At 44.0% G+C, this 13054-nt stretch overlaps 1 protein-coding gene across 1 annotated transcript in view; it reads right to left on the bottom strand.

The window, feature by feature from the left end:
* Positions 1 to 3652: 3652 nt before the first annotated feature.
* Positions 3653 to 13054, bottom strand: part of LOC124600321 (chitinase-like protein Idgf4) — a 49683-nt gene continuing 40281 nt past the window's right edge. Inside the window, exons 5-6 of the mRNA XM_047136151.1 lie at positions 10551 to 10740; positions 3653 to 4403 (exon numbers count right to left, since the gene is read on the bottom strand). Of these exons, the coding sequence (XP_046992107.1) occupies positions 3952 to 4403; positions 10551 to 10740 (642 nt within the window). The 3' untranslated portion in view covers positions 3653 to 3951. The remainder of the gene's footprint in view (positions 4404 to 10550; positions 10741 to 13054) is intronic.

Below are 13054 nucleotides of genomic sequence, written 5' to 3'. Positions count from 1 at the left end.
TGCAGTCAAGTGTAAGAGTAGCGAATTAGTGACTGCTTTCTTCCCGCGAAACCGGCTGAGGATACGGTGCCTTACATCAGAGAGGGAAATTTTCAGTGCATGGTTCTTAAAAGAAATAACAGAATGTGAAAATCATTTCCTCTTCAGTGTATAAAATGTTACCAATTCGTACAGTGACAACAAACACTTATTCTACTTAAGTGTTTAGATGCACTATTTACATTTTACCAATAAATTAACGACAGGGTACTTGACCAACAGCGTACGAGTAAGAATATAAGAAATACTTGTGCACCTACAAGAAGCCATTAAAGCTATCATGAATGAGCAGTATTATCAGAATAGTATCATTACATTACTGGGTCACATACTTCGCAGGAAAATTTAACTGTAATATATAAAAGTCTATTACGGACTTCTGGAAATGAATTATACATGCAATACAGAGTTTCACGGAGAAGTCAGAAGTGAGACTGTAAGCTGGAGAGTATTCTGAAACGCATAAGGCACGTGGAGAAGCCTCAGCAGCTGTTAACTCCGTTCTTCTTACAAAGAACGAGAGTTGAATTAAATAAAAATTTTGGCCTCCTATTGCTTAGGTAACCATGAAATCAGTTATACTCGTTACAGGCCTTTAAATAAATTAATTAAAAAGTATAAATCAGTCAATTTATGCATCAAAATCAATTTTCCTCTTCCAGTTGAAACCACGGATGCCTTACTTGTGTGTAGGAGCAATGAATGGTGGAGCCAAGCAGTTTTAATGCTCGCCAGTCAATTAATTCACAATATTCACAAGAGCGCGAAAATCTGTAAAGTCCAGGGTCGTTAGTTTCAAGTTCTAGCTGCAGCCACACCGATGCTGAAGGGCACTACCGCCACAGAACTGGTGCCACCACTCGGTGCAAAGAGGTCAAGGTGCCCCTACGATCAAAAGCAGCCGCAACCATATGTATTGCCACTGCCCACTCGAGTTGGTTATAGGGACTTTCTGCTATTGGAGTGTTACAAAACTACGGTGAGATTGCTTCCCAACCCTATTGGTTCAAATGGCTCTGAGCACTATGGGACTCAACTGCTGAGGTCATTAGTCCCCTAGAACTTAGAACTAGTTAAACCTAACTAACCTAAGGACATCACAAACATCCATGCCCAAGGCAGGATTCGAACCTGCGACCGTAGCGGTCTTGCGGTTCCAGACTGCAGTGCCTTTAACCGCACGGCCACTTCGGCCCAACCCTATTGTTTGGCTGCGTTTCGTTGTTAGTAGTTGTTCAGGAATTGCTGCTACATATTGTACATGTGTTGTCTTCCACCACTTTGGAAGCAACCAAGTGGAGATTCAGTCAGTTTTAGTCAAGATGTTTCAGAGTAGAATGCTCGTAGCAGCTTTGGCCAATGAACCGCGCACATTACGTCATTAGGATTCAAGGTAAAATGTGCCCTGTAGTCGCTATATCTTTAGTACCGGTTCACAATATTAGCCCTGTTGTCTTGAGACACAATCAGCTCTTGGACACGAATTCTGGGTCACTGTATGTCGTGTGGTACAAAAGAAAAATTTTTGCGGACGAATTCATGCAGTCATCATGGTAACAATGGTACAGAGCAGTGTCAGAATTCGGGAGAAGCTTTTGAACAATAGCGGAACACTAACGGCTAGCAACAAACATAAGAAAGTAACGAAGACAAACAGAAAAATGCAAACATGGATGTCATTACCGACGCGCTGGGTTCAGCTCGAACCGGCGACATCTAGTTATATTCGTGGTGCTGACAGAGGATCCGCAAGAAGTACTGAACTATAGGGCATGTAAGATACTTGTCCCTTGTTAAGTGACGCTGAGGTAAGCACAACGTTCGGCGAATACAGCAGCATTGTGATCAATTTAGCATTCTGTTATTGCATGGGGTGGGAGGCGGGGGAGGGTTGTAAGAGTCCTTTAAGACATTATCTTTTTCTAAATTTAGCGAAATGAGACTGACTGGTAATTTTTGATGTCTGTTTGTGTATCCTTTGCATATCTGCCATACGTGAACCGTGTTTTATAATTCTCCGATTCTCTCTAACAGAAATAGTGTTACCTTCTATTGTTTCTGTCATCGTCTCTCTGTTAGCAAAAAATTCTATATTTTCGTTCGAGTTGTCTGACTGAACGTGATAAGCATAATCGTGGACATTTTTACAGCTTTTCTTAATATGGTACAGCACTTACAATATGGAAAGAATTACTCATAACGTCAAACATCTTGTTCGTCCTGGTCATTTTGTATACTTGCTTTTTTCATTATGAAAACATTTTGATACTTAACATAATCCAATGTTTCTTTGATGACCTCCTGACAGCTATTGCAGAACTAAAACCCGTCTAGGGTCTGGGGAGCTGAGCAGGAAAAGCTTTAATCTCTCTGAGTATTCTTCAAACTGCAGTTCTCGATGGCCGAAATTTGAAGGCCACGTAGCAAAATTTTCTTTATGTAATAAAGAGGGAAAAGTAAATTTTTATCAAGTGTGTCTGTTCTACTGCTGGCTTGTAATGAACAAACCTTATGCCAAATGAAGCCTCCTGAAAGCTCACTCAGAACAGACATTCACCATTTCAGTGAAAGAGCCGATTACTGCTTCTATCAGATTCGTTTAAGAACTGTACTTGTAAATCTCCTTAAATTAGTAATCCTTTATTTTAGTCTTACAGACGGCACTAATACTTTCAGTTAACTCAGTTGATCATCGATCAGCTACTGTTCCTTTCAATGATGAGCAAACCATAGATATGGCATCTCTTGCTTTCACTTCCACATGTCATCCTGGGCTCAGTGTGAATTATATTATTCTCCTTCGTTCCGCTGAGATACTCTGTGTAGTAGAACAGCAGATGTGTGTTTCAGATTTCACTGTCTTGAAATCCAATTCTATTTGACTACCTTAATCAAGCAGAATTAGCATTATGCTGGACATCTGTTTACTCTTATTGGTTTTCTTTGGTATATTCGGTGTCTTGATGAGTATATACTTTGTTCTTCATACGCACCTCAGTGGTTTCAGAAGATGGCTGCACAAAAATTAGAAGACTTACAGGAAAATGACGCATATGATTGAAAAGAGCATATGTCCCAGTTTCGATTCGCAATACGCGCAGTAGCTTAGTTGCACTGGGGCGAAGACATGTCGAAATATGAAGACAAATTGTGTTTGTGCCTGTAGATAGGCAACACAATGACCAGATTTCCAAACTGAGCAGCTGCCACTCCTTTGCACGCACATATTGATGTTCGTCGCATCACGGATGGTGCCTATATCGAACACCAGTAACGTGAGTTAAAAATATGCAGAGATGCTCTATCCACTGGTAAGCGCTAGTTTACTCTATGTCTTGTAGTCCTTGCACAGTCGTCTTCTGAAACCCTTGAGGTAGTTATGAGTGATCCTGTATAAGCAATGTTGTGTTGCGAGAGTTTTTATACCGAATGATTGATAACAAGAGGCAGAAACTCTACTCCAATACATGTAAAAACTATTGCAGATAGAAAACTGGCTGTAAAGAAACTTAGTGGAAAACAATAAGAGTGGTATGTCGAAAACCGTGCGTCTCGTATAGGTGTGAACCTGGACGATCTGGTAGTAACTGTTATGTAAAAGAAAAATACAAGGTTTTATGTTTGGAAAGAAGATCTTTATTTCTATCGCTTTGTGTAGCACAGTCATAGACCTCACTGTTAAAATGTGAATTTCGTTCGTATTCATTGTAATTCTTCCACTGTGATTATAAAATCTGGTTTTGTGCCACGAGCTCGAAAAGCACGTTCGATGTAGAGTGCTCTGTGGAGCAATAAAATAAAAAATATTACTGGCTCTGTTTGAAACGTATTTGATGAGAGCATATCAGTACATTATTTTAAAATACGGATGTAAATGTGTGTTCGTTGCGAGAATACTGAAATTGTTACGAACTACGGTGAACGAAGTTTCAGCGTTCCAGCCCGAACAATGGGGAACTTCTCGCCAGTGCAGATGCCGTTGTAATCGTCCAGGGTGAGGTCGGAGAAGGCGATGCCGGCCAGACTCTTGGTCTTGGCGTAGGCTGCCTTGTAGGCGGCGACGTCCGGGTCCTCGAAGCCCACCCACAGGCCGTTGACGTCCCCGGAGGGCAGCCGGAAGCCGTAGGAGCCGAGCCGGTTGGAGGGGTCGTTGACGCGGCGCAGCGTCGTCGGCTTGTCCTTGTTGGAGGGGTTGGGCAGCAGGGTGCACACCGACTGGTAGGCCAGCAGGCCCGGCGTCTGCACGATCGCGTCCTGGTCGCCGGGGCCGTCCGTCTCTATGGGCGGCGCGCCGGACACCTTGCTGTCCTCCGTCAGCTTCCACGTGCGGGCGAACGTCGGGATGCCGAGCACCAGCTTGCTAGCTGTACGCAAAAGAAAACGAGACACTTTAAAATCTTTTTCTTCGTATTACTTCATCTTGCTGCACAACATATTGTCTTGATCTGCGCCTACAGCTGGCAGCGTTAATATGAGAGAAACTGAGAGAAGGGAAAATTGATACGGATGAACAAACAGTAGAAACACAAAAGCTCTTGTTGCAGGTCCCACCCATTTCAATCCTCTCTCTCCCATGAGCTACTAGGCCCTGGCGGTGCGGCTGAGAACAGCCGCTACCTTAAACTATGGACCTCTGTTAGTCGCGAAGAGGTTTCCAGTGACACAGTTAGACAAGGCTTGCTGTAAGCACTCTGTTGCTAGCTTCCGTTCGAGTGAACTCATAAACCAGTAATCTGGTATAGCTGGGACGCTGAGCAAAAGAATTCAAGTAGGGGTCCCCACTCTGGCAAAGAGGAAGTAACAGCCAGCTCCCGTCTCCACCAACGCCGCACAGGCGACTATTGTTATTATTATTTATACCAAGAAACCCAAGGAATCATCACTCGCGGTGACACACGAAAGGACACGACAACACTTTAGACAGCTCCGTAATGGTTCAAATGGTTCTGAGCACTACGGGGCTTAACATCTGAGGTCATCAGTCGCCTAGAACTTAGAACAACTTAAACCTAACTAACCTAAGGACATCACACACATCCATGCTCGAGGCAGGATTCGAACCTGCGACCGTAGCAGTCGCGCGGTTCCGGACTGAAGCACCTAGAACCGCTCGGCCACCGCGGCAGGCAGCTCCGTAATGCTCTGTGAAATTTGTCACGACTCGCCATTTTATCTTATTTACAACTTTTTGTGACGTCGCCTTTCCGGCTTAGATTTTTTAGAATGTGACTTGTAATGTACTGCATCTCTTTCCAGTCGGTACACACTTGTTTTAGAACAGTTAGTTTAATTCTGAAGACGACGCTCATAGTAGCGTCGAAACTGGTCAATTTTGACTTAATATTTGTGGCCGAGGGCTTATTTGTTCTAATATAATCCTGACACGGTCACTGAACCTTAGCAGCTATGTTCAAAGTTTTACATGTCCCAAAGTTTCCCGCTTCATGGTGAGGTGAAGAAGAAATATGCAAGCCTGTAAAACCTAACTTTTTTAATTTTTTTATATTTTTGTAATAAGCTATTACCTTGACTCCAGTCTTAGGTGCACAGAACCTGTGACCGTCGATTTCCAAACAGTGATGTAGAGGTTCGCTTTTTCGCGTCTCACCTCACCACAGTTAACCACTGGCAGTACTATATCCTTCGTATGACACTATTTTTTTGTGCTGTTCCTCTTCCCCATCTAAGAATTTCTTGTATGGTTGCTTATACTCAACGACAGAGCATACGTACATGGGACGTCCTAATGAAAATGACAAAGATGGAAACAAGTAAGTAAACTGTTTATTATTTCATAAATAATCGCGACAATTGTTAATACGTTTGTCCCACTGGGAGACTAGACGGTCAGAGCTTTCATGGAAAAACGTTTGTGGTTGTCTATGGAACCAAGACTGTACCCAGGGCTGCACCTCTTCATCCGAAGCAAACCGACGGCCACGGATATCTCTCTTCTTGGCTTCAAAAATATGGAAACCGTATGGGGAGAAATCGGGACTGTATGGAGAATGCGTCAGGATTTCCCACCGAAACTTCTGCAGCTAGCCGAAACAACAGGCATGCCAGCTCCGGAGAAGTCATGATGGACTGTGACTGCTAGGGTTCGTTGCTCAATAACTTTCTCGAAGAGGGAGCCATAACTAACGCAGAACGCGCCATAAAGGCCAAACGCCCAGAAATATTGACAGACAGTATCATTCTGTTGGAGGATAATGCCCGCCCACATGTTGCCGAGGTTGTTTCGATTACGTTGGAGAAGTTTAGGTGGGAAGCCCTTACACATCCTCCATACCGTGCTGATCTCCTCCCATCCGATTTCCACGTTTTTTAGGCCCTGAAGAAAGACATTCGTGGCCGTCGAATTGTTTCGGATGAAGAGGTGCGCGCCTGGATACAAACGCGGTTCCATAGGATACCGCAAACATTTTTCCATAAAGGCGTTGGCCGTCTTGTCTCACAATGCAATAAATGTATTAACAGCTATGGCGATTACTTTTGTAATAATAAATAAATAGTTTGCTTCCTTTTTTATCTGTCTCTTTCTCTATGAGTGCCCCTTATAATTACTGAACTTCAATGTTAGTTTCTTGAGATTTCCCTTTTTCCGAAGATTTCCTCAATTAGCTGAGTCCAAGAGAGATGTCCCTAGCACAGGACACATCCGCCCAATCTTCCATCGTTAATCGTACAGGAGGTAGGAGTTGTGCGCTCGCAATGCTTATAATCGTACAGCAGGTAGGAGTTGGACGCTCGCAACACCATGAAGAACTGCTGCGCGAAGGAGTTAGCACTTAATACTGATTCAAAGGGTAGGGATCGGCAACTGTAGGCAGTAGTTGTTTCCCTGCTCTTGCCGGATAAGTATTGATGATGAAATATCAGAATTACGACGATCTTCCTCTAGTTCGAGCACCATCACGCTAGAGGCCAATAATTACTGCGTGCTGGATAATATAAAATTTCTATTTAAAAAAACTAATTGTGACACTAGTAAACAAATGAATCTTACAAAAATGCAACTACAGGTAACCTAAAATCGAATCAAGAAAGAGTAAACTGTTGCGGCATCGCAAAGTGCAGTATCGGATTTTTTATGTGAAGGCATAAATTCTGGGTGAAGTGTTACGCTTTTCATAAAAACAATTTCGATCCGTTAGTCTGTAATAGTAGCTGACTTTCCTAGGACGCTGCCAAAGCCCAGCTGTTCCACTAGGTCGATTTTCGGTTCCATAAGACGTTGGGATACCTTTCTCGATGGCTTTCCGTGCAGTAATTGTAGCAGCTTTGTTATCTTCTTTAGTGGAAAATAATGAATTTCCAGATATTCAGATTATGGAATGTTACATGACTGAAAGACAAGTTGCTAGAAATGAGTTATCCAACCCCGCGTGTAAGTAATCACAAACGAACACAGATTCATAACCGAGTAACTCTTATGACCCCTGATTCCCCAGAAGAAGCTGCCGTACTGAATCGATGAGTATAACAGACTGATGCGTTTCTTCTCGGAGAATACTGTCTCAGACTATCGTCTCCACTTCCGCATCCGCTCGCCAGCGCAGTGGCGATCGACTCGGAGGCAGCTGGCTCGGATACTGGTGGTGGAAGAAATTTTAATCGCCAATGTTTTCCTTGTAAGACTTGGAAAGATGGACGCGGTACAGTTAATGATAACTACACTTTGAGCCAACGTCTTACGTTAGAGGCCAAACATCTTCGCAGTATCTCGTGTAGTGAGGGCATGAGACACAGCTGACGGTGATCAGTCCACATAATACATCGTTAGGCTCAGCAGCCCCCTAAGTGTTATTCAACAAGAATTTCGGTATCGGATTTCAACCTCTTCTTTTTCTGTCTCTCTCTCTCTCTCTCTCTCTCTCTCTCTCTCTCCCTCTCTCTCCCTCTCTCTCTCTCTCTCTCTCGTCAAACAGGACACTAAACTCTACATCGCAACCCCGCTAATTACAGTCTCATACATTGGATATTTACATTTAAGAAGCCACACTCACAATTCGCAAAGGTGCCACACTCACAATTCGCAAAGGCAAGCTTGCATTGTATGCGAGGTAAGAAATCCTTTGTAAGTAGGATGCAGAACAATCTCTCGGGATCTTCCATCCATTAATTCCAAACAACTAGCACACAAAAATTATTTTGTACTTTTACTTTGTCTAATGACTATCGGTCACGGTACCAAACACCATCATCAGGCCCGCCTACAATCATAAAATGCTCTGTGATAACTAACGTATGGTATAAAGTGCAACCTGAAGCTGCAGGGAGCTCCTTACCCCTGATACGCAGAGGTAAGATGATAAGGGCTGATTTTTCAACTACCATGATGTGTAAATGCACTCGACGTGCAGTTTTAAGTTGCAGGTGCACGAGGAAATTTTGGACGTAGTCTGTTCTCATCGATAACAGCTACACAGTACCATCGAGATAGGGACATAAGCATTGGATTTTAATGTCGGAATGTTACTACATTAACAACATAGTTGCATGGGTTAGTGTTGTGGTCTTCTCCTAATACAGAGACCCATCGGTGTAGCGTCTTACAACTACAAGTAGCATTTGACGAACCGTCATCACGGCCGTGGGGCTTTAGTGAACTGCGATATGGTGTGCAGGAAACGTGATGCCGCGCCGCCGAACACACAGACAAAAAAATGGCTCTGAGCACATCTACATCTACATCTACATCTATACTCCGCGAGCCACCTCACGGTGTGTGGCGGAGGGTACTTATTGTACCACTATCTGATCCCCCCTTCCCTGTTCCATTCACGAATTGTGCGTGGAAAGAACGACTGCTTGTAAGTCTCCGTATTTGCTCTAATTTCTCGGATCTTTTCGTTGTGATCATTACGCGAGATATATGTGGGCGGTAGTAATATGTTGCCCATCTCTTCCCGGAATGTGCTCTCTCGTAATTTCGATAATAAACCTCTCCGTATTGCGTAACGACTTTCTTGAAGTGTCCGCCACTGGAGCTTGTTCAGCATCTCCGTAACGCTCTCGCGCTGACTAAATGTCCCCATGACGAATCGCGCTGCTTTTCGCTGGATCATGTCTATCTCTTCTATTAATCCAACCTGGTAAGGGTCCCATACTGATGAGCAATACTCAAGAATCGGACGAACAAGCGTTTTGTAAGCTACTTCTTTCGTCGTTGAGTCACATTTTCTTAGAATTCTTCCTATGAATCTCAACCTGGCGCCTGCTTTTCCCACTATTTGTTTTATGTGATCATTCCACTTCAGATCGCTCCGGATAGTAACTCCTAAGTATTTTACGGTCGTTACCGCTTCCAATGATTTACCACCTATGGCATAATCGTACTGGAATGGATTTCTGCCCCTATGTATGCGCATTATATTACATTTATCTACGTTTAGGGAAAGCTGCCAGCTGTCGCACCATGCATTAATCCTCTGCAGGTCCTCCTGGAGTACGTACGAGTCTTCTGATGTTGCTACTTTCTTGTAGACAACCGTGTCATCTGCAAATAGCCTCACGGAGCTACCGATGTTGTCAACTAAGTCATTTATGTATATTGTAAACAATAAAGGTCCTATCACGCTTCCCTGCGGTACTCCCGAAATTACCTCTACATCTGCAGATTTTGAACCGTTAAGAATGACATGTTGTGTTCTTTCTTCTAGGAAGTCCTGAATCCAATCACAAACCTGGTCCGATATTCCGTAAGCTCGTATTTTTTTCACTAAACGTAAGTGCGGAACCGTATCAAATGCCTTCCTGAAGTCCAGGAATACGGCATCAATCTGCTCGCCAGTGTCTACGGCACTGTGAATTTCTTGGGCAAATAGGGCGAGCTGAGTTTCACATGATCTCTGTTTGCGGAATCCATGTTGGTTATGATGAAGGAGATTTGTATTATCTAAGAACGTCATAATACGAGAACACACGAGAACAGCACTATGGGACTTAACATCTGAGGTCATCAGTCCCCTAGAACTTAGAACTACATAAACCTAACTAACCTAAGGACATCACACACATCCATGCCCGAGGCAGGATTCGAACCTGCGACCGTAGCGGTCGCGCGGTTCCAGACTGAAGCGCCTAGAACCGCTTGGCCACCATCGGCCGGCAGCAGTTCTTCCCAGACAGTAAGTGGTATGTGTACCAGGTTTGATCGAATTTGACCCAATGGTTTAGGAGAAGATGTGGAAAACGCATACATACATCCATTTTTATAATACATACAGAAGTTAGCTATCAGAGAAAAAAATTGAAACTGTTTCTTATAGAATATTTTAATTACATACTTTGGTTTTTTGATCATAGAATAGCCTCATGATGGTACTTGGTACGGGAACCTGTAGCCATTGGACAAAATAAACGTGGAACAACAGACTAAAGCATTTTTTGTTTTCTGTTTTGGTCGCTCTTGGACAGTACGTCGGTAGTAATATGAACTGAATAGAAAGTGTATAGTAAGATCTTGTTCGCTTCCGATCCGGAGCAGCAGCAGCGGGCGTACTGACCTGGGAATGAGTTCTCGAGGAACCAGCGGATGTTTCCGTCGACCGAGAGGTCAGAGTCCCTCTGTCCGGCTGGGTAGAGCGGCGCAGGGTAGTCGGCCTCCTTGGGGTCACGCTCCGGGTTGCGGTAGTCGAAGGCCAGCACGTGCAGCTGGTCGATCTGCTGGTTCAGCGCCGTCGGGTCGTAGTACAGCTGCAACACCAGCGATCTCAGCGTTAGGCAAACGGCGAAATACTGCAACTGCAGAGGGCATCATTCCTAAAGATAGTTCCGTGTGGCTCAACAGCTTGGTGCAAGTTTTCAGTTGGACACCACTTCAGCGACTTCCGTGTCCCTAACCTGGAATACATTGAGGAGTTGTACGCCGGAACACCGCTTTCCGAAGAAGTTCAAATGTTCAAATGTGTGTGAATTCCCAAGGTACCAAACTGCTTAGGTCATCGGTTCCTAGACTTACACACCACTTAAACTAACTTATGCTAAGAACAACGCACACAGCCATGCCCGAGGAAGGACTCGGACGTCCGGCGGGAGGGGCCGCGCAGTCCGTGACACGACACCTCAAACCGCGCGGCCACTCCGCGCGGCTCCGGGGAAGTAATATAAAGAGAAAAGCAAGTAGACCAAGATGACGGGGGAAATGGCATTCTGCAAGAAGAATTTGACAAAGCTCTAAAAGAACTACGGGACAACAAAGCAATGGGCATTGATGACATCCTTGCAAAACTAATAAAGTACACTAGTGACAGCATGAAAATGATGCTGCTTGAACTTATTAGGTCCATCTACAACACATGAGAGATACCGACAGACATCCAGAAATGCATCATTGTTCCTATACCAAAGGAGGCAGCAACTACAAAATGTGAACAGTACCGAACTTTCAGCCTACTCTCACATGAATCAAAAATTCTCGTAAAAATAATTCTGAAGTGAATTGAAGAGAAGGTGGAGGATATGCTGAGTGAAGATCAGTTTGGTTTCAGAAGGAGGTTAGGAACAAGAGAAGCGATTCTGGCGCTGAGACTCCCTATCGAAAAGCAATTACAGAAAAATAAACCAACTTATATTGCCTTTGAAGACCTGATAACGTTATCTGGCAAGAGGTGTTCAGAGTGCTGAGGAACAGTGGAATGAAGTACAAAGACATCCGCGTGATGCTCAGTTTCCACAAGAATGTGGCGGAAGCGATTAGGAACTGTCACCAAGAAAAGAAGCGAATATTGGAAAAGGGGTAAGACAAGGACGTGCTCTCTGCCCTCTTATATTCAGTGCTTACATCCAGGAAGCTACAGACCAAGTTCGAGGAACTAATGAGGTGAGGATCAAAATTGGTAGACAGAAGATAGACATGCTATGTTATGCACATGATGTTGTTATAGTCACGGAGACAAAAGAAGATCTAGATGAAGTCCTCAGAACAATGGAAAGGATTCTATGCAATCAGTATGGAATGAGAATAAAGAAGAAAAAGACTAAAGTGATGGTATGCAGCTCTGAAGCAGAATATGAACCTCTGAGAACGTGAATTGGAAGCGAGGAAGTGGAAGTGATAGAGGAATTTACCTACCTGGGAAGCAAAATCACAAAGGATGGTAGAAGCCGGAAAGAAATTGTGAGCAGAATACAACAGGCCAAATTTTCATTTAATCTGAGAAGGAACTTACCAGCAAGAACATCAGTCTGAAAATAAGGAAACGTATCATGAAAGCTTTCGTTTGGAGTGTGGCCCTATACGGATGTGACACTTGGACAAGGGGAAGAGAAGAGAGAAGACGGCTAGGGGCCCTGGAAATGGTGGTGCTATAGATGCTATACAAGGATGACGAAGATCAGCTGGAGAGACTAAGCAGCAAATGTGCTTAGGAGAGTGCAGGAAACCAGATCTCTGTGGAGGCACATCCAAACAAGAAGAGACAAACTTGTAGAGCACATCATAAGACACAACAATGTCATTGGAACAATAGCAAAAGGAGCTACTGAGGGAAGGAATCGGCGGGGGCGACGAAGGATATCACACAAGCAACAGATCATGAATGATGGTGGATGTAACACGTATGTGGAAATGAAGAGGAAAGCAGACAGAAGAGAGGAATGGCGCTCTGCTGCAAACCAACCTCAGGGTTGAACACTAAAAAGAAGAAGAAAGAACCTGCCCCAGTGGTACTACCAGGGGACGGGCACCCACAGTTTAACGAGGAATCTGAACGATGTGTCGTCCCTGGCATACATTCACATCATTGAGGGGTGAAGGTTAGGTTAAAGGCAGACTGAAATATTCAATGGTCCGACCATGATTCGAACCCGCGACCTTAGTGCTAAAGCCTGGCTTCCTTTTCCAATTTTCTCTAGATTTGTTTATCGAATGCTGTACTAAAGTAGTACTATCGCTTGCTTGCTATCTATTGGCTTCAGAGGAATGCTGCTTGCAAAATGTATGGTGAGTTCAAAAAGTGAGTGACTGCTCTGTGTCAATCTCAGTCGGCCAACATAATTGGTTTCACAA

This window comes from Schistocerca americana, chromosome 1 (genome assembly GCF_021461395.2).
Source record: "Schistocerca americana isolate TAMUIC-IGC-003095 chromosome 1, iqSchAmer2.1, whole genome shotgun sequence".
NCBI lineage: Eukaryota > Metazoa > Arthropoda > Insecta > Orthoptera > Acrididae > Schistocerca > Schistocerca americana.
Note: the sequence above shows the minus strand (reverse complement) of the source record. Positions and strands in the feature narration are given on the sequence as shown.